Source organism: Notechis scutatus, chromosome 1 (assembly GCF_049901735.1).
Source record: "Notechis scutatus isolate UNSWTSFEM ecotype Mainland chromosome 1, rNotScu1.2, whole genome shotgun sequence".
In the NCBI taxonomy this organism is placed as follows: domain Eukaryota; kingdom Metazoa; phylum Chordata; class Lepidosauria; order Squamata; family Elapidae; genus Notechis; species Notechis scutatus.
In genome coordinates, this window is record NC_142009.1 from 288203674 (window position 1) to 288226539 (window position 22866).

Sequence of the window (22866 nt, forward strand, 5' to 3'; positions counted from 1 at the left end):
GGTAGAAGGGTTGCCTATACATAGTGTAAAATCTTTTTGGGAAAGATAAAGAAAGGCATTTCTCAGTTTACAGATTGCTCACTGAATGTGAAAATCAGTAGTTTTTGAACAGCTGATATCAAAACATTTTAATCGATGTAATAAACATGAATTGTATTGGTGCACGATATGGTGATTGCAAACTTGTCTTTAATGCAGGTTTAGAGAACTTTATGGGGAGGATAGATCTTTCCATTGATAGTGATTGCTAAGTTTCCATGTTTAAAAGTGCTTTTCATGTTTGGAGGCAGTAGTCAGCTATGAGGATGTTCTGTTAACTTTCTGATTCTGACCATTGCTGGAACTCATCTGCTGGATCATGTGAGTGGTTGCTTTGACTCAACAAAGTTGTTTTTCAGCCAGTAATGATAGCAAATGCTAATGGTTTGCTAAGTCGGTTAAGCAGCAACATTCAGGAATTGCTCAGGGTTGGAAATGTTTGGGTATTTTACACACAGCTGGGTTTTTTTTCTGGAAGGAATTGTGGGAACAGCTGAAACCATTGGTTTGATAATATTTTTTTTATTTGGATATGTGTTGGGTGTTTAGGGAGATTCCATCTATGGCTAATAGTTTTTTTCAATCAGTTAAGGAAAGGAAATCAGATATGTGTTACATCCTTTCAGCGAATGCTTTCCTTGATTTTTTTTGTACAAAACATTTTAGTGTTTATTTGTTACTGACTCATCTAAAATTTTACATAGTTACATATACTGATTGGACAATTCTGTAGTGATATTTTTAGAAGTCTGCATGTTGCTAAGTTAATTTTTAATTAAGTAAACAATATTTGTTACTTTCCAATACTAAAAGCTAGAATATAGAACCTTTTTAATAGTTTGACACTACTGATTATTATGCTTACTAAAAATGTAGAGAGCGTCAAATTTGCAGAAATTTGTATGAGCCATTCATTGATAGCCCTTTATCTCAGTTTTACTGGTTACATGAACACATAGCCTCTAAGAATAGAGGTTTCTGCTGATTGTAGAAGATACTTTATGTTTCAAAATAACCAATGAAAATGTTACTAATGCTAACATTAAACTCAAAGACATTTCATCATTTTATGATTGAATAACAAGACAACAACACAAGAAACCCCAAAAGAGTGCGGGAAATTTTTAGTGACAAGGGTTAACAATACGTTTGTATTACCAAGGAGTGCAGCAAGCAGGGCAGTATACTAAGATGGCATGTAAGGGAGATTAGAGGGGATTTTTATTCTCCTAGTTTTGTGGCGTATTTCTTTGTTTTTAACTCTGTCCAGCCTATTTTAGATTTTTGTTGTTGTTGTTATTCAGATTTTTGTCTTTCCTTTCCTCAAAATTTTCATCAGTTTCTAGCAGTTGTAAGAAACACTCTAGGAGCTGCAAACATTGATTCAGATCGACATAAAGCTTTGAGGCTTGGGACTTGCTCACTTCATTTAACTGCCTCTTTTGTAGCTGTGGAGAGGCCAAACAGGCCAAAAGCTTTTATCTGCTAACCTGTTTTTATAGAGGTACTAAAAAATTATGCAACAGCATTAAAAGGACCTCCTGTTTTTTTAGCTAAAGAAAAATGTTATTTTTCTATCATGGTCGAAATAACTTTTGACTATTTGTAGGTTTTACTTATTTTATAATTGTGTAGACATCACAATGGAAGTGAGTCTCTATTTTTTTCTACCTATTAGAGTAATCTGCATTTGTGATCAGGCGGATATATACACATGCTATTTCCTATGAAGTCACAATGACTCATAAAAAAAAGCACCTGCCATTCTTTATGGTTATGTTGGAAATTAGAGTGCAATTTAGTATAAATGAATTACTGGTGATACTCTCTGTTTTGCTGACGATTATGATATAAATGTTATTAAGATTAATATAGAAATTAAATTTATGGCTTATAGATTTGTGAGGTGGAAATATTGAAAGAAAAAACGCAATACTTCTGTTCTGAAAGAACACTACTCATGCAGGTAATCCTCACATTATGACCACAATTGGGATGAGGATAATATACTCCCAGTATGTTAGCTGAGTCACCACACCATGTTATGAGTAGTCATTGACTTTTGATGAATTGCTTAATTACAACTAAGTTACAATACCCACCCCTCAAAAAAGCTTCTTACAATCTGGTTTTGAAATTCTGACTGCCCCCCCCCACACACACACACATTGCACTTTAGGGTACTCAGCAACTGCCCCACATTTACAGCAGTCAAATGACTGCAGTTTATGACATTTTTTCCTGAAACTGGTGTTTACTTCCACTTTCTGGCAAAACCCACCCTATAGCAAATAATGGGTTCACTTAACAACCACAACATTAACAATCTACATCTTTGGATTAAAGATGAGATAATTGGTCTAATGATCATGTAGAAAGCTAGTAACATCTGGTTGATGGATGGAAGCAATGCAGGGGTGGGATTCTACCAGTTCTGTCCAGCTCTGTAGAACTGGTAGCTCTGAAGAGCAGCAGACATAGAACCGGTTCTATGTCTGCTGATGTTTTGGCCTACCCGCCCGCCCGGGCTCTTACCTGACCTTTATTTCCTGCTTTTTCAACCTCAGCTGCCGTGCGAGGCACAGGTGCGGTTGAAAAAGCAGGAAAAAAGTGCTTTTTCAAACGCTGCTTCTCTGCACACACGCAGCACTGCTCAGCTGTCCAGGCAGCAAGCTGATGATGATTTACAGGCACGCCCATGAAGGGAAGCACATCGTAAATCACTGAACCTCGTAAATCACCGAACCAGTAGTTAACCCTGTCAGATCCCACCCCTGAAGCAGTGGTCCTGAATTTGCTTCCCTGTAGTATCATGGCCAGGTCTGTTGCTTTATGCAGAGTTTCAGGTAATACAGAAAAAAAATGTAAAAAGTCATTTTTAATGCAAGAAAAGTTTCCTAAAATAATAAATCTGCTTGTTACAGGTTTCAGTCCTGCAGAGAATTAGCATAATTTGAATTCTGTTTTGTCTGGTCACTTTGACTTATCCAGCCAAAGTGCAGAGGAAAGTGTAGAGTGAATCGTTGATTTTATTCATAAATAAATTACACAAATTTGGAGGGGGAGGGATCTCCTGGCAACTGCAAGATTTGAAAAGTGATTAATTTTTCACTGTATCAGGTTTTAAATGTTACCAAGAATTATGCTACTGCTCAGAAGGAGAAAGATGCCTCCTCCAATGATGGTCTTGATCAGTGCCTAAACTGGCAGCTGAACCTGCCTAAAGAGTTCAATAATCAGTATATTGCTACAGTACTGAAAAACTCCTGGTTTTCAGATACATTGTAATTTAGATTTTTGAACTGTGTGTAGAACAAATGCATAAACATTCAATACTGACTAAAGAATAACTTGTATGATCGCATGCATTTATGTATATATGTGGATGGATGCCTAGTATACTAATGTCAAATTGCAAAGAAGAGCATAAATGTGAACAATTAGATTATAATGCAATTATAATACATTGAATTAAATGTATTCAATGTTCCTGTTCCTGTACAAGATAAGGTCTTGATAAGTGAACAAATATGTGTCAACTGTGTTTGAGCTCCTTTGTAATCCGATTATGTGTTTATGTTTAGTTGTATTAGATGCAACATCCCACAATTTGCATATTATCAGAACACCTTTGACTTGTGCTTCCATTTCCATCTGAAAAAAAGCCCAGTTGGAGAGTTTGTGGAACTAATGGGAATGAATAGATGCAATTATTACATCCTCTATTACTATTTGAATTTGAAAAGTGGGTGCGTGCTGCTTTCCACCAATACTTACAAGGGGACTTTCCCAGAGAGATATAAGTATTTAACAAATGCAACCATCTGCAAATAAACCTAAGGGCTGATGGCCAATCGAGAGTCCCTGTGAGATAGGTCATTCAAAAATGCTTATAATCCTTCTTGTAGATTGAGAAAAGGTGGTAATATAAGAATCATCACCTCAATCTTCAACCTTTGTCTTCACTAGTCTTATGTATTAGAACAGTTAAGTAACTTTAGTCCTGCTTAAGATTTCCATGTATTGCTCATGAGGACACACCTATAGTTTCATTGTTCTGATTCATCCTGAATACAGCCTTTAGAATTCTTCAGTTCTTTCCAGCATTGTTTGAAATCCTATACCTGCCAGTGGGTGTAGGCATTACTGGGCTCTGTCTTTGTTACTTATAGCTGCTTGTTTGCTGCCTTACCTCAACTCTCTAAACTTCAATCTGGTACATAAATTAATTGGAGTTTACGTGTTTTTTCCCAGATAATTTTTATGATCCTTACCTCATTCTATGTTCTAATCTATTTAAGTTCTACTCTGGCACATGACCATATGCATGTGGCACATCTCTTCCATTACAGTTTCTTAATGTAAACTATTATACTAATATTTTCTTATTTAATGGATGAAAATCTGAGCTAAATAATCTCTATTTAGCTATTTAGCACATCCATAGGTGTCATTTGTAAACTTCCTTTTCTCATAAAGATAGCTTGTACCATCTGCTTTTAGTAGATCTAGAGACTTTTTCTTCTGACTTCTACTGAGTCCTGTTGACAAATAGTTTGAAGCTTGGGCCCTGAGACCTCATTGCTGACCTCACCATACAGTGTCATCTTGCTATTATTGATGTAGGTTCAAAATTCTATTGTATATCGGATACCACTGAATTTACTGCTCTATTCACTCATCTCAATTACTACTTTTCTCATCACAGAGGAAATTTCTTTTAATAAGAATTAATTATCACTTAGCAGGGATTTATTGGTGACAGAAGTGTAGTGACAATTCAGCAAATCATTAATTTGCTTCTTATTTCCCTTCTTTCTCTCCCCTCATCATTTAATTGTTAAAATCAAACATTATTTTAATGGAAAGTAATTACAATCTAAGTAATTTGAGTTTTTCTTAGGGAAAAAAACCTTTTTCTGAAAGTCTCTACCCTCCACCTTTTTCACTTGCATGTGGTACCTTAGTACAAATGACCTTTTAATGTATTAATGTTAACTCACTAACTCGTAAATCTAATAATTTAAAAAAATGCTAAAATTTATTTATGGATCCCGGTCATGGTGTCTGTAAGTGTACCTGTAGGTCTGAAGGCAGCTTGATTTTAGCAGTTATTTGGGGGGGGGGAGCAGAAAAAGTCCATTATAAGCTACCAGGGATATCTAGTTGGTTACTATGGAAAATGGGATATTAAATTGGATTGCAAATAAAGGGATTGTGATGAGCTCCAATAGGCTGCTTTCAATAGAATGAATTTGCTTCAGTGTAAACAAGTGGTGCATATTGGCACAAAAAATTGGAGCTGTCCATTAATGGGATCTAAGCTGGCACAGACTGATCAGGAAAATAGTCTGGAAGTCACGCTAGACAGCCAAATTAAAATGTCAACTCAGTGGGCTGCTGCTGTAAAGAAGAAAAATGTGGTGTTTGGAATCATTATTAAGTGAATGGAAAAAAAAAAACTGCCAGTATAATAATGTCTTTATACAAATTATGATGAGACCATGTTTAAAGCACTTGTTTAGTTCTCATACCTTAATAAAAAAAATATATATAATGTTAAAAAGTCCAGAAAAGTGATTGATTGTTGGCTGCGGCAGCTCCCTTGTGGGGAAAACTACATTATCTTTAGGCTTTTCGGTTTAGAATAAGGGTTTATAGGTAGAAGATAATTATGATAGACTGTCAGTGTAACACTAACACCTTATATCTGTAATGGCGAACCTATGGCACGTCATTTGTGTGAGCACGTGAGCCCCAGCCAAACTTACCTGCACTGTGCATGTGCGTGCCTCCCATCTGATTTTCAGCCTGTTTGAGGCCATTTTTGCCCTCCCGGAGGCTCGAGAGAAGCCTCTGCAGCCTTGGGAGGCTGAAAAACGGGCCTTCCAGAAATACTAGAAGTGCCAAAGTGGCTTCCCTTGAACCTCAAGGCCTCCCTTGAACCTCCAGGAGGGCAAAAACGGCCTCTCCCAGGCTCCAGAGGCCTTCTGAAGGCTGAAAATGGGCACTTCCGGTATTTCCGGAAGGCCCATTTTTCGGCCTTTCGAGGCTGCAGAGGCTGAAGCCTCCAGGAGGGCGAAAACGGCCTCAAACAGGCCGAAAATCAGATGTGAGGCACGCGCATGCTCAGTGCAGGTAAGGGGGTGGGGCGGGGGTGTTGCACATGCATGCGCAAGGCGGAGCGGGGCGCATTGCATTGTGGGTGCCGGTGTGTGTTATTGGCACACCGCAACAAAAAGGTTCGCCATCACTACCCTATAGTAAAACCTAACACCAAATTCAACCACAGAGTTCAAGAAAACATGACCATAACCCAGGTGGTCTCCTTCATCAATACTGATCTTGGTTCATTGAAAAAAAGAAAATGCTATAAACCCAGGGTTTCAGCTGTACGTTATAATTCTTGGAGAGTGGGGTGCAGATTTTGTGGAGCTTCTGCATAGATTTGTTAAACCATTGGTCCCCAACCTTTCCAGCTTGGCGGCCCAGCCCGTTGCAGGTGTGTGTGAGTGGCAGGCGCAGGTGCACACAGCGTGCAAGTGATGGGCGTGCATGTCTTCCACTTGCATAAATGGAGCTTTGCGCATCAGCAGAGAGTGCTTGTGAAGCTCTCCTTGTGCAAACTTTTGTGCTCATGCGCAAAGCTCCACTCCCACAAGGGGGGTTGCTTAAGCAGACAGTGCTTGTGCTCTGCTCAAAGCTCCACTCATAAGAGCAGAGGGCGCTTGCGGGCGAAGCTCCATTTGCATGAATGGAGTTTCGTGAACACAAGTGACCTCCGCTCTCACAAGTGGAGCTTCACGCATGTGATTTTGCCCATCTCTCCAGCAGCCCGGTTTCAAATAGGCCACGGCCCAATAGTGGGCCACGGCCTGGGAGTTGGGCACTCCTGTGGACAACCTGCATATTGATTTTTCCAAACAGAGTAGGGAATGGGTTATTACAAAGTTTTGGCTTTGTGAAGCTTGATAGATTTCATATGCAAAGATAGAGCACAGCTCAGAATTTACCTCCATTCTACCAGAACTAGTTAAGGAATCGTACAGATTCCTTTGTCACTTTAGGAGGTCAGAAATCTACAAAATGTGAAAAACTTAACTGCAAGCTAATAAGTGCTCCAATGGTGAATCCAAAAATATTATTCAATCAGAGCTCTACCCCTTTTAGATATGGTTGCTGCTGGAGTAACAAAACCCCTATTGTCTCCACTCTACAGAGAAATAAGACAATTGCTAGAATTCCCCTTGATATTTTCAGTATTTGCTCAACCAATTTTTCCAGGCTACTTGCAAAAGAATTGGTATAGGAGAAATTTGCCTAGGAAAGAAATATGCAACTTGGTTTCATTTGTTTATTCTGACAAACCACAGTCATCAAATTGTATGCACTTTTTGAAAGTGTTAATTTTATTAGTTTTATGTAAGGGTATTTTGCTCTGTTAGAATGTAAATAAAACATTACCCAGTTCTTTGTAAGGAAAGTACTTGTCATGCCACAAAAACTGATCAGGAGGTCTCTATCCATTCAGAGCAAATTGGTAGAAACAGTAATCCAGAAAAATAACTAAACTTGCAAAGAAAGGAAGGTTTTTGAAATAAAGTCATTTGTTGGCAAAGTTTCTCATCAAAGATACTTATGGTCAGGGATTGTTAACACGTTAAAAATATAGACTTGATTTAAATGCTTCTCCTTATCTCAAAACCTCACAACAGAGATCAGTTTTTTTTATTTTAATTGCAGTAATACGAACACAAACTCGAAAAAAGAAAAAAAGGCAAGGAAAGAAAAATTAAAGAAAAGAAAGAACAAGTAAATAAAAAGAAAATAAAGATATAAAGAAATGACTTCCAATCTTCATCACAAGCGCAAACTAATTTGGTAGTTCTTCACCTCTTATAATGTCAAAAACATATATCTCTGCTTCCTATATGCCATCCATGAGACATCAGTTTTTCAATCATGGTCTTTGCAAAAGATCTGCAAAAGGTTGCCTGTATTGATAAAAAAAAGTCTTATTTTAAACTTGATCAAATAAACCAATTTATATTTCTTCCTTTTACTTCTGAAAATGTTAATATTTAATTTGTTCAAATATTGTCATAGGATTCTTCAATTCTTGTTTGTCCCATCACAAAGGCTTATTCGAGACTTTAACAAGCCTTTTTTGTAAATTCAATAAAAAGACATTATCCATTCCCTGGGTTTATCCATTACCTTTCATCTTTAAAACTTTAACCAGCTTCTTTTATATATTCAGCAGAGTCCTTATCTGGGTTATTCTCTTGGCCTCTCACTTGTATTTCCACTTTAAATGCCTTTTTCTGTCTTGTAATCCATACTTTTTTATTCAGTATTTTTGGTTCTACTATTTCTGCATCAAGCAAGATTTGATACACATTTATCATTCCTTTATTAACCTCCTTTAGACATAGTCTATCCTTAGAAGCAGATTTTATTGCTAATATTGTGACTACTAATTTCTGGCCCCCCTTTTTAAAGGTCTTCTTTAATATTTTAAACGTTATAATGTTTTGGATAATTTTGTAAATCCCAATCCTAATCAAAACCAAAAGTTCCTTAGTGACTTCCAATGGCGGCATTGTGAGTTATACATGTCTTCAGGAGAGTGGAGAAACCAAAGAACCACTGAATAGAGGGGTTCTTTGAAATCTCACAAGGATAGATAGATTCTTAAAGATCCATCTCATCCTGCCACCCTTTTTTATTTTTTAAACTATTACCATCTGGCAGACTGTACAGGATAATAAAAAGAAGGACAAATAGGCTGAGGAACAGCTTCTACCACAAGGCAGTAACAATATTCTACTGTATAGTGCAATATTAATGCAATATCCGTGTCAGCTTTGGAAGACATATTAGGCAAAAAGCTGACAATCGGGTTTTCAATTCAATTGCACAGAATTTGAAGGATGGGTGTTTGTGTTTTATTTTTATAATTATAATGTACACTGAAGATTGCATTTAATTTCGTTGTACGAGGTGCAATGACAATAAAGTAAACTCAACTAGAATTGGAGATTGCCCACACGTGCTCCGGATGCCTGCCCCTTCTCAGGAGCAGGTTTGAGAACTAGGAAACGGAAGGATCAACGTCAAACTCACTACCATGGCAGAGCCATTTAAAGGAATGGAAGCTCCTGTTGTCTCTACCCACCTCAGATACTCTGTTTGGTTGTTTATCTCACCAACACTGAGATCTTTTCCTTTTCCTTTTATACCGTCTAATCTTGAAGACATATTTCAGCTTGATGACAAAGAAATCACGCTGGCTTTGTAACTAGTTCTATCTGAAAGTGCCTATGTCGTTTGGCGTATTTTTAGGAACGTGATTTTTCTGTAGACAAAATGTTTGTTTTGAGAAGACTGGCTCTTGTATATGGGAAACCTGGATTGTGTGTTTGTTTATGAGAATCTTTCCCTCGTCCCCTTACAATGCATCCTTGCCCATTCCAGGAACACCCATTTTTCTAGTTGGGAGAAAATTGGTTGCAATTCCATTCAGTTTTATTCCTATCAGGGATTTATTAGTAGCTAGATATTCCCAGGGTAAGAATATAAAAAATGTAAAAAGAATGTGAAAAATGTAAACAGGCAATCTCCAGTGAGCAAATAAGTATTGGAAAAGAAAGCCTTTATGCAGAGAGAAATGTGGGAAGAGAATGTGCTGGAGCTGAAGCTAAAATAACGACAAATTTGGAAGTCAAGCTTAGGGATTCAGTGGAAAATTTCTGAAATGAAGTTAGATCAGGATTTCTCATAAAAACTTAAAGAGGAGATGTGAATAAAAAACAAAACAAAATCAAATATGTAAGATAGTAAATAAATGCAAAGGTTAGAAAAGGGAATTGTTAAACTCTGTTCTAAAAGCACTGGAATGCTTGCTACTTCAGAAGCTTTTTCAGGTTATTTCTACATATGTGTGTTTATGCACAGCTGCTGTAGAGATGACTCTAGTGGAAATGTGTGCACTTTCTTCCATAATCATGGCCTGTAATTCTTCCTGCCTGTAAGCTGTATGAAGTTTCTTTCACCTTTTCTCCTGTGCGTTTGTTTGGACAATTGATTTTTCCTTCTATACTGCAGTGGTTCTTAAATTGTTGGACCCAATTACCCCTTTTCTCAGTCTTAAATAATGTCATTACCCCCACAAAAAACCCCGGACTCAAATTGTTTTACACAAACCTCTGGGCAGTGGCAGAACCAAATTGAACCTTTGACTTACAATCAATTACAAATTGCTCCATTACCTCCAGGATATGCCTAAATTAAAAACCATGGCTATAGAAGAAGAGACTATACCTTGGCTGCCCTAGCTGCCCATAACAGTAAAACCTGATTCTATAAATTTAATTAGATGTGAATCAATTGATGGCATATTCTAACTAGCTTGTATATCAGTATCAACATTTTTCTTTATTTTTTTTAAAAAAAACCAAAATTGCATGTTATATTAGTGATATTCTACCCTAAATATTTGTGACAAACATTTATTGCTTTTGTAAGTTACATTTTGTACAACTTGTATATGGAAAATATTTCATGTGTCAATCATATTTCTAATTTGGGAATATTTATTTATTTATTGGATGTATGTGCTGCCCATCTTGTCTAGAGGCTATTCTACATAATTCTATTATAGGAGATTACTATAAGATATATTACTATAAGATATATTATTTTTATTTACCTTATAAACTCTGGTTTTAGGAATTAGAACGTTTTCAAAGATTTATGAATGAACATCCCCCTTTTGATGTTGTAATTGATGGCCTCAATGTTGCCAAGACAACCCTTCGGAATCCTTCATCTAAAACTGTAAGTACTATTTGTTTTAAGAAATTGTATGTGTTGTTGTTTTAAATATCTACATCTGCACTTCATTGCTTAAAGTAGAAATTAAGTAGAGAAAAGAGAAACTCTTTTAGGTGGATATATTTTTCCCCAAACCAGGGAATAGTTTTTTTCCTCATAACACGCTTGGGAACTTTTAATAATGGCTGGTATTTTATGCTCAGTTTTGTGTGTGTGTGTTTAAAAAGATGGAGCACAAAAATGAACACATCACTCTCATCCTGGTTCTGTCAAATGTTATCAGCAAGCATGACTCAATAGTCTCTCAATATTGTACTAACCCTGGTCTGAAATCTAACTGAAACAGGTCTAGATAATATACTTCCTCCAAGTCCCTATGCAACTGCTGTCTGACTTTTTTCTCAGTAACCTTCCCCATAAAGGGAAAGTTAGATATGGGACAATAACTGTCCAGAATGGAAGGGTTCAATGATGATCTCTTGAGAAAGAGGCACGTTACTGGCTGCTTCACAGATGGAGATAAAATGCCTTCTCTTCGAGTTGCTGACACTATTACAAGGATCTAACCACAAGCTATCTTGACAATCCAGGAGAGACCTGGATCTCACACAGTTCAGAGGACCAGTTCCTCAGGACTCAGAGAATCAAGCTCCTCCAGATAACATCAATAACACCAAACAATTCATCTGGACCTACCCAATTGGAACCCAACTGATAGAATATCAGCAGTTTTGTCCACCAGATAGCATGAATACTCACAGTGGCCTTTTAGATGTCCCTTTCTAATTAGGGCATTATGCATCTCCAGATATGCTGTATATGCTGCTCTGATAAACAGTTTCAGAGTTAAATTCATTTTTTAAAAATGTAGAAAAATATACCAAGAAGCTATTGCCATATTTCTCAAGAGAACATTCAAATCCTAATATGTAGGCCTTTAATGAGAAATGGACTGTCTAAGCCAGGGGTCCCCAAACTTGGCAACTTTAAGACTTTTAAGAATTCTGGGAGTTGAAGTCCACAAGTCTTAAAGTTGCCAAGTTCGGGGACCTCTGGTTCTAAGCAACAGTTCTGTTAACAAGGTGAGTAAAGCTGCAATGTGAAAGGAATATTGGCTGAAAACTTTATAACACCCTCACAGGGGAGACAAATGTGCTGGAATTGAGACTTCTTACTCTTAAGACTGCTTTTCTTTCATGTTTTGTGTTACTCTGAATGCAGTTGTTTCCCCCATCTATCTTTCTTTCTTTTTCATTGGGTACTCTAAAATAAAAGTAAAAGCTATTCACTTTTATCTCACTAGCTCACATGAACAGCTAGTCTTTTGTTCATCTATTTTACACTTAATTTTTTTGGTTCTAAACATTTTAATAGCCTGTTGTTCAACATCTTCAAAGCAGTTTGCAAGTAATACTTTATGATAAATAATAAATATGAATAAACATTATGATAAATAATGTTTTTAGAAAGAAAAATCCAACAATTTCAGAGATTCCTTCCTTGAGACAGCTGGTAGTGACTCTTCATGGTGCAGAAGAAAAAGTCTAGCTAAATAGCTTTCTGGGTATTATTACACTGGACTGTAAGGTAATGGCTCTTTCAGGATTGGGAGTTTCAAGCATTAAAGGAAGTTTTGAATTGATCTTTACTCGCTTTTTCCTCTTGCTGTTCAGATAGACTTTTGTAGTGATTGGTCCTGGCCTTGTTTAGTCTGGTAAGGTCAAATCTCCCTACAATTTGAGTTCATGTCCATCTAATTTCTTGATGATGATTCCAGAATTGGGGTGTGTGTGTGATCCATTAAGCTATTTATTATGTGATTATATTTACACCATATATTATACATACACACACATACACAAAATACTAGGTAGGTAGGTAGGTAGGTAGGTAGGTAGGTAGGTAGATAGATAGATAGATAGATAGATAGATAGATAGATAGATAGATAGATAGATAGATAGATAGATAGATAGATAGATACCCAATTTAGTCTAGAGCCCCGATATTCCTTGGAAGTCTTCCATCCAGGTACTAATGAGGATGATACTGTTTATTTCTGAGACTGGACAAGGTTTTAGCCTGATGTTGCCACCTTGTGAGACTTAAATTTAGTAGCATATTATTTAAAATCATCATCATGACTGAATTAAAGAAATCTGTGTTTCCTGTTGCTGATTCCTCTCCTGCCTCTATTGCATCTGTTTTGACTCACTGCTAATTGATGTTATCCTGATTTTGCAAACCCAGCATTAAATAAAGTGCTTGGTTGATTCCTCTGGCTTTGCTCTCCTCCTCCTGCTCATGACCAGCAGTTGGGAAAACATCCGGCAATCATGATACTGCAGCAGGAATGGGGCAGGTCCAGCTGTAGAACTCTCCATGTTTAGGCTTCCTCCTGTTTCCTTTCTCCTACAGTTCCCATTGTATCACAGACTGAACCCACCTCCCCCCGAAAAAAAGAAAGAATCCAACACACAAAATAGATTGAAGGTGCAAAAGCATTTTTAGCTTGAGATTCCTCCATTCTGTTGCATCAACGTGAGGGGAATGGGTTACTGTTTCATATTTTCAAACTTCTAAACCAATAAAGGCCATAAATGAAACCAATTGTAATACTGCTGATTAAGCAGTGTAATCCTATTGTGCAATTCTGAGAATTTATCAGCATTGTGTTGTTACATCCAGTTTTTTAGGGAAACAACAGCAGAATGATGACAGATAGGCTGATCAGGGAGCAAAGGGGAGGAAACATGAGCCTATCAATCTGACTTGGTCAGTAATTTTGTTCTGCTCTTTGAATCAAACCCACTATGGGTTAACCTGACTAAAAATAGCAAATTTTACCAATCTTGCAATTTTATTCATGCTTTATGGGAAAACACTACATTAACACTGGTATAACTAAGGATGGCTCAAGGCTATCTTACACATAGGTTCAGGATGTGATTGAAACTTCATATGGGAATACGAGAGGAAAATAATGTTGCCAGATCATATTTGTACCCAATGCAAAGAGGAAACATCGGGCCAGTGTGGCTTCGGCTCGGTCTACCCAATGCAAAGAGGAAACATCGGGCCAGTGTGGCTTCGGCTCGGTCTACCCAATGCAAAGAGGAAACATGCCAGCAGTTTGGACAGTGGTGTCAAGCTGGCCATACCCAGATGGCCACACCCACCCGGTCTGCCACTCCCTGTGGCTGGCGTCAAGCCAGCCATGCCCACCCAGCGTCCCAAGGTCAATTACAGCTCTGATGCAGCCCTCAATGAAATTAAGTTTGACACCCCTGCTCTATAGATTTTAAATTCTGAATCAGACAAATACATGGTCCTTTAGTTCTGTGTACTGCCTGTCTTCAAAAGACCAATTTAGCTGTGTCATGTCACTGTTTTCCTGCTCATAGCAGAATCTTAAGCAAGTTACTGAATTGTTACCTAGGTCTTGGATTCTATCTAATTCCACAAGAAATATTATTTTGGATTTGTAGGGTTCTTTTGAGCTTATATAGAAATGGCTTGGGTAAACTGCCATGTTGTTGGCAGTGCAGTGAGATTAATACATCATTAATTTCACATGCTTGAATGGTCTGTTATAATTGTTTCTTTTTGGAAGGAAGATGTTATATGCATTAAATCAGTTGTGACGAGATATTCTCAAAGTTTCATATTTTTTGAAGTATATTCCTGTTGGATGGACAATAAAAATGGATTTTCTGGCCTACTGATAATTAAAAGGCTTTATTTTCAACACTGGAAGGCTAAATGGATGGCTCCAATGATGGGTCCATGATATAAATTAGCTATGGATGATGGTAATGAAATTTCCAAAAATGAAAACATTACTGAAATGCTTATGTAGAGGTTTTGAATATGTTACACATATCCACGAGTGTATGTTTACATGCTTTTGCCTTTTTTTCTTGATAACTTCATTTATTTTTTCTTTCTTTTTGGTATGCAATTAATAAAAGCAATTTAAAAAATTTACAAAATTAAATACCTTCGGGGGAACAAGATTTTTTACTGAGCCTAATGAAACGTCTGCCAATGCAGCAGTAGCTTATTGAGAAGAGGAGATTAAAGAAAAGAAGGCATCCCCCCCCCCTCCGCCCCCCAGCTTGGATAAACTTAAATGTCTTCCTTGTGGTTTCACAGACTGGTAGTCAAGGAAAATGGCAGCTCTCTGTTGGGGAGCCAAAGGTAGGGCAAACTGGAAAAATACATTTTGTCACTCCGTTCTGCTGCTGGCACAGGTGGCTTTTGAAGTAGAGAGAATGTGTTTGAGGTACAAACAACACTTGCGGTTTTTAAGAAGAGATTGGACGCTCATTTGTCTGAAATGGTGTAGGGTTTCCTGCCTGAGCAGAGGCTTGGTCTAGAAGACTTATAAAGTGTCTTGCAACTGTGTTATTCTGTTCTGTTGTTCTGTTAAGTGAGCAGAGGGGAATAGAAATTTCTGTCCTTCAGTTTCTTGTTCCCTTCTTAGAAGGGCTCCGAGACCAGGAATGAGTTTAGCTGCAAGAAAAGGGACAGGCGGAAGCTGCAGAGCCTTGGGTCTATGTCAGGGGTGTCAAACTTGCGGCATGTCACGTGATGTATCACGGCTTTTTTTTTCCTTCCGCTAAAACGGGGAGGGCATGGCCAGTGTGTGATACATCTGGCCCGCGGGCCACAAGTTTGACACCCTTTGTCTATATGATAAAAAGAGAATACACTAATATGAAGAGGGATAGCTAACACAGAGTGCCAGTTTGGGAGAACTTATCCACTCATTCTCAGAAGTTTTCATAAAGAACACTTTCATATGAGGAAGCAGATGCTGTTCTGCACCTTTTTTGCAATATTGGAAAGACTCTGCTAAATTCTTAGAAAAGAACAAACTCAATTGCTCAATGTTTAGTTGGCTGCTACAGCAACCAAACTGTGTTCTCACTTGTACAGAGCAAGTTTCTTCCTGGTTGGATCAGGGAATTTTAAAAAATGACTCATGCGCTGCAAAAAAAAAAAAAGTCTCTATTTCTTTTCCTTCTCAGATGAGGCATTTTCTTCTACATCTTTTACAAATTAATCTTTAGCTCAGCAAGTTGGGAATTTCCTTCTATTTTGTATCATCCCATAATCCTGCAGCAGCCTTTCATTACTAACAATAAAACTGAAAGGATTTTCTCCAAAAATCCTGGAAGGATTTTAGGAGGGAAAAAAAAGTAAGTTTGAATGAGGATATGGAGCAGGGGTGTCAAACTTGTGGCCTGTGGGTCAAGTGCGTCACGTGCTGGCCCCACCCTTGCCCAATTTAGCGAAGGGGGGAAAAGTCCCGATACGTCACATGATGCCGCCGTGACGATGCGAGTTTGACACCCCTGACATGGAGGAAAGAAAGTGGATTTTGATAAATAGGAATAGGTGTCATTTGTGGCCAGGAAGCACATTTGGATTTTTTTTCCCCCCATAATGGGCATAGCCAGTCATAAAATATCCAGTTCAAAGAAAAGCTTCCTCTCCAGTGTGCTGTTTTCCATCCCAGTGGGACCTTTGTGGGGCCAAAGGTATTCCTGCAAAGAAATGTGGTAGACAGTGCTGGCTATGGAGATTCTCAGTCATCCAGGTCATGGTGAGACCAATGGTGCTTTTTGAAAAAGCACTTGAGGGTAGACAGTGCTGTTGCTTTGCAGCATGACAGCTTTATATTTACATTTTTAATTAAAATAATATTTTAAAATAAATTTCTGGCCAAAGTTTCCTTTGATTTTGTGTTGATTTTGCATTCTTGAATTGTCTTTAATTCAAGGAGAAAATAATCTGTAAATTTGAAAAGCCTTTAATTATTTCTGAAAATTAATAGAAAACGGTGATGTTTATAGAGAAAGGCCATAGTTATTTAATATGTAAATATAAGCCTTGTCTTCACTTCTTGGGGAAAATTCCAGATGTATGTAGCTCTGGATAAACTGTATAGATTTGATACTGAGTGCAAACTTTGTATGAAGCTTCTATCTTCTCCAGAGTATATAATGGTGCCTTAGTGTAAATAATTATTTAATATGGATTGCTTATTTGTGTTAGATTTTTTTGGTGTAATATCAAGTATTTAGGGCCGGAAGTCTCTTTCAAATTGGAGTTTATGTTTTCTTTCACATTAGCAGTTCTATATGACTGGAAGCATCATTATAGTATTTATGAATTGAAAATGCTCAGAAATTGTCTTTGTTATTGTCATTAGAGCAGTTGTAGAACCAATGTTCCCATAGCAACCTGTTACCTTGTGTTTTAAAGAGAGCTTTAAAGATAAAACCAGGAAATAAGTTGAGAAATGTGGTTTCTCAAATGCGGTTATAACTCAACTTTGAAAATGTTGATGGATATCATTTTAATCTAGTTTGCTACTCATGCATTGGACACATTAATTGAGTAGACTTTATATGTTCAGTAGGTGGCAGCATTTTAGAAAAGATGAGTTGGTCTGTACTAGGAAATCCCAGGACTGTGGATTAAAAAACTGAAAAAAGGGTAGAGTAAATCATTTCTGCATTGATGCTAAGAAAACCATATAGAAGTGTCCATGTAGACACCAAAAGTCATTACGTATAATCCTCAGATTACAATGGCAATTGGGAGCAGGATTGCCATTACTAAGTGATGCAAGTTTAAAGTGCAACATCACATGACCACATCACTTAGTGACAATAATTCTGGCAATAAAGCTTTGAAATTCAGATATATTTGGAAGACTTTCCTCATTTTTCCATACCTGTTTCTGTTAGGTATAACATTGATACCAAATATAGTTTGGGTGAATAAATATATAAAACTTAGATATCATGGTTTAAGTGCTTATCACTTTAAGCACAATGCAGCAGGCAATTAGCCGATTAAGGGTGCGGCTAGAAGTTACAATATAAGGAAGCATTAGAAGCAGGAAAGCTTACTGTGAGTTTACTGTCTGTCTCTGGCTGTAACTGTCTGTAACTGTAGCTGGCTGTAACTGTGTGCTGCTGCGACTAACTGTGATTACTGACTGTGAGTGCCTGTGACTGAACTGTTATTGTTTGCTACTGTTTGCTGATTTACTGCGTAATTCTACTGAATATCCAGCGTTTGTTTCTCTGGAGAGTGAAACCGGAGGAGGAGAAGATATCTTTATCGGCTGATAAAGATATTGCAAGGACTCTTAACTTGGACTATAATAGTGAGTCTTACTGGATGGAAATACTGTGAATGACTTAATGGACTGAATGACAATGCTTAAACTCTAACTGGATTAAAAACTATTTAAACTACAAACAGTGTTTGTGTTCAGTGTGTGTATACTCTGGGGCCCTTCCCTCTGCTTTGGTTGCCTGGTTTGACTACTGCTGCAATACTCTTCTAGGGGTTAATCTCCAAAACCCTAACATTGGTTATGGGCCCAGCAGCATAGTCTAACTAACCAGGATATAGCAGAGAGAGTTGGTGTGAGTTGCACATTACTGTAAAAACAAACTGTTTTAATTAGTTTAAAATAGTCAAAATATCTGAAGAGTAATGGCACAAGTAAATTTGTCACAACTGTCCATGATATCCAGGCTGGATGGAACAAACTATGTTTCATGGTCAATGAAATGTAGTTTACTTCTACGCAGAGAAGGTTTGTGGGACATTATAGCAAACCCACCAGATGTGAGTAGCTGGGATCCTGCTAATGATGATGATAATGAAAAGTTACAAGACTTTAAACTGAAGAATGAGCAGGCTTTATGCATCATAGGACTGACTCTCTGTGATCAGCAGCTTGTCCATATTCGTGGAGAAGAAAATGCTGCAAACTGCTGGGAGAACCTCAGGAAGATTTATGTTCGGGACAGTGTAGGAGCACATATAAATCTTACACGGAAGCTTTTTTGAACGCATCTTCAGAGGAATGGAGATATGTTAGTTCATTTAAACTGTATGAAGAGCATTTTTCAAGATTTGCAAGAAAAAGAGCTTATATTTAATGAACTGCAACAAGTCTACATAATATTATCTTCATTAGATCAAAGCTATGATGACTATGTGACTTCGTTGGAAGTATTGCCAAAAGAAAGTCTCTCATTAACCGAGATTACAGGCAGGCTACTAGAAGAAGCCAGAAGAAGGCATGAGCGTGACGAGCTGAGAGAAGATAAGAAAGAAGAGAAATTATCTTCAAAGCTTGAAAGAAACCAGCAAAGCAAAGTAAAGCACCTGGAAGAAGAGAATTTATCTTCAACGGCATACACAATTAAAAAGTGTTTTAATTGTGGAGGCAGAGGACATTTGGCAAAGTTCTGCAAAAAGAGAAAAAGCCAGAATGTAAAAAAGCCAAAGAAAGCATTTGAACTAGCCACGTTTAGCAACTCTGATGTGAAGAATAATTTATGGGTGGTTGACAGTGGCGCATCCCACTGCATCACAAGAGATAAGACAAAATTTATAAAAATGTCTACAAGTTCTCAACATATATCACTTGCAAATGGCTGGAACCTGAAAGCAAAAGGTCAAGGTTTTGCACGTTGTCCGTACATAAACCAGGATATAAAAATGTTGTATGTACCGCAACTAAAGTTTAATTTGTTTTCAGTAAGGGTATTAGATAAATTAGGTTATGTAATTACTTTTAAGGATAATAATTGCATAATTGAAAAAGATAACAAAAGGGTAACTGCAGCTTTAAATGGAACATTATATGTCTTAGATAATAGTAAGAAAGGGGAGGCTCAAACTGTATTTAATAATATAAAGCCTCATGATGAATGTATCCATTTATTGCATAGGCGTTTGGGGCATGTAAATTTTAAAATGCTAAAACGTACAGTTGAGTTATCTGAAGGAATAAGGTTAAAACCTTGTGATAAATATTTGCGTTGTAATGTTTGCTGTGAAGATAAGAGCAAGGTATTGCCTGCAAATAGGCTAAATGGTTTCAAAACAAAAGAACCTTTAGAAGTAGTATTTGCAGACATAATAGGTCCAAAGAAACCCAGTATGGGGGTGCTAGATATATACTGAGCATTATGGACCATTATTCTAGATATGGGTTTTGCTATTTAATGAAAAGCAAAACTGAAACATATCAACATTTTTTCAATTGGCTTAGGTTTGCTGAAAGAAAGTCTAAACGACAACTGATAACCCTGGTGACAGATAATGGCACGGAATTTATTAATAACAAATTCCAGAACAGACTTAAGATAGCTGGAATAGAGCATAAGAAGTCTGCTCCATACAGACCAGAACATAATGCTTTTATTGAAAGAAGAGGCCAAACACTACAGGCAATGGTTAGAACAATGTTAAATGATTCTGGGTTACCTGATTCTTTGTGGGGAGGCTACAATGTGTGCTAATAACATATTGAACAACGTTGTTAATACAACAACAGGTGAAATACCATTCACCAGATGGCATGGCAGGAAACCTGATCTAAGTTACCTGCACACATTTGGTGCACCAGCATGGGTGCATATTCCTGCACAACTCAGAAAAAAAGGGCAACATAGAGCTAAAAGATTTTCTTCGTTGGTTATCAGGCAAACCATAGGGCATATAGATTTTGGGAGAAAGGCACATCTAAAGTGTTATGTAGTGCTAGTGCCCAATTTCTAGAACATGAAGGATGGGAGAAATTAGAACAGGATGCCAATAAAGATGTAATTATTGAATCCTATAGAAATCCCATTAGTTATCCCTGTAACTTTAAAAATAAAGTAAAGAGACAAATACAGGATGAAATAGTGCCCATAAAGGAAGAAACAGATTCAATAGATGAACAGGATGAGGAAGATGAACAGGAAGTAGTTCAACAAAGTCCTCCTGTAAGCCCTGTAATTCCCAGAAGAACTACACGTGTATCTAGACCGCCTGATAGGTACCAGGCTAACACAGTGTGCCAGATTAATCAAGTTCCTAATTCTGTAGAAGAAATTAAAAAGTATCCTAATAAGGAAAAAGAAAGATGGTATGCAGCAATGAATAAGGAACTGAATTCATTAAGTGATATGAAGGTGTATGAAAATGCCAAATTACCTGTAGGAAAGAAATCCATTGGCTGCAAATGGATATTTAAGGTAAAAACAGATAAGGATGGTAATTTAATCCATAAGGCAAGGTTAGTAGCCCAAGGTTTTAGGCAGAATGCTAATGACTACGACGAGGTGTTTGCACCTAGTCTTAAGGCAGCAACCTTGAGAGCAGCTTTAGTGTGGGCAGCTAGTAAAAACTATATAGTTAACCATCTAGATGTGGAAACTGCTTACTTGCACGCCCATTAAAACATACTATTTATATGAAAAAAACCTGTTGGTATTAAAAGTGAAAATAAGGATAATAATGATTGTTGGTTGTTAAAGAAAAGTCTCTATGGTCTTAAACAATCAGGCTATGAATGGAACCAGTATATTGTAAAGGAACTAGACAATATAGGATTTAAAGCTGGTTTAGCCGATCCATGTCTGTTTAAGAGGGAGACAAATGGGAAAGTATCATTATTATTACTATTCACAGATGATATTGCTTTGATAACTGAAACTAATGATGAAGCAAATAAAATAATAGCATCATTAAGAAAGAGAATAAAGATCAAGCAATTAGGGGAGATAAAGAAGTATCTCGGTTTGAATATAAAGAAAACAAGGAAAGGTTTTAAGATATCTCAGGAAGATAAGATAAGCAAATTGCTAAAAGATTACAAGATGGAGCTTTGTAAGCCAGCTAAGACTCCAATGAGTCAGGAGTTTAGCAACACTGATGGACAAAGTCCTGAGTTTGATAAGGTGATTTATCAATCTTTAATTGGTAGTTTGAGTTATATTAGTAATTGGTCTAGACCAGATATATCGTACTGTGTGAATCAGTTGGCTAGATTCAATTCTGCACCATGCGAAAGACACTGGATTGCAGCTAAGAGGATATTAAGATATCTTAAAAAGACAATGAATTATTCATTGTATTTAGAACCAAAGGGTGATTTAATTTTGAGTGCTTATGCAGATGCTAGCTTTGCATCAGAAAGAGACACTAGAAAGTCGACTTCAGGAACAGCCATAATGCTGGGTAATACATTAATAGGCTGGAAGTCAATTAGACAACAGCATATAAGTTTGTCTACTATGGAGGCAGAATTCTCCTGTTTATCATTGTTATGTACAGAGTTAATAATGTATAAACAAATGTTAATTGATATAGGTATAACTGTAGATTATCCTATAATTATACATGAAGATAATCAGGCAGCAATTCAAATGGCCACAAATATTGGAGTAAAAACAAGGAGCAAGCATACAGATCTAAGATACCTAAACGTGAGACAATCTGTAAGAAGTAAGATGATTCAGCTAGAGTACTGTATGTCGGAGGACAATTTAGCTGATAATTTTACTAAAGCCCAAGGTGCCAGTAAGCACCAGGAGAGTTGTGAAAATATGGGATAAGATTGTAAAGGTATTATATATTTATTTCACCCAAAAGGGGAGTATGTTAGGTATAACATTGATACCAAATATAGTTTGGGTGAATAAATATATAAAACTTAGATATCATGGTTTAAGTGCTTATCACTTTAAGCACAATGCAGCAGGCAATTAGCCGATTAAGGGTGCGGCTAGAAGTTACAATATAAGGAAGCATTAGAAGCAGGAAAGCTTACTGTGAGTTTACTGTCTGTCTCTGGCTGTAACTGTCTGTAACTGTAGCTGGCTGTAACTGTGCTGCTGCGACTAACTGTGATTACTGACTGTGAGTGCCTGTGACTGAACTGTTATTGTTTGCTACTGTTTGCTGATTTACTGCGTAATTCTACTGAATATCCAGCGTTTGTTTCTCTGGAGAGTGAAACCGGAGGAGGAGAAGATATCTTTATCGGCTGATAAAGATATTGCAAGACTCTTAACTTGGACTATAATAGTGAGTCTTACTGGATGGAAATACTGTGAATGACTTAATGGACTGAATGACAATGCTTAAACTCTAACTGGATTAAAAACTATTTAAACTACAAA

General features: G+C 37.2%; 1 protein-coding gene across 3 annotated transcripts in view; it reads left to right on the plus strand.

Annotated features, from left to right (window-relative positions):
• PRORP (protein only RNase P catalytic subunit) overlaps window positions 1-22866 on the plus strand; it is a 52212-nt gene that overhangs the window by 7938 nt on the left and 21408 nt on the right. For all 3 annotated transcript variants that reach the window (XM_087951824.1, XM_026664493.2, XM_087951823.1), the window contains exon 5: window positions 10771-10878. In XM_087951824.1, the coding sequence (XP_087807950.1) occupies window positions 10771-10878 (108 nt within the window). The remainder of the gene's footprint in view (window positions 1-10770; window positions 10879-22866) is intronic.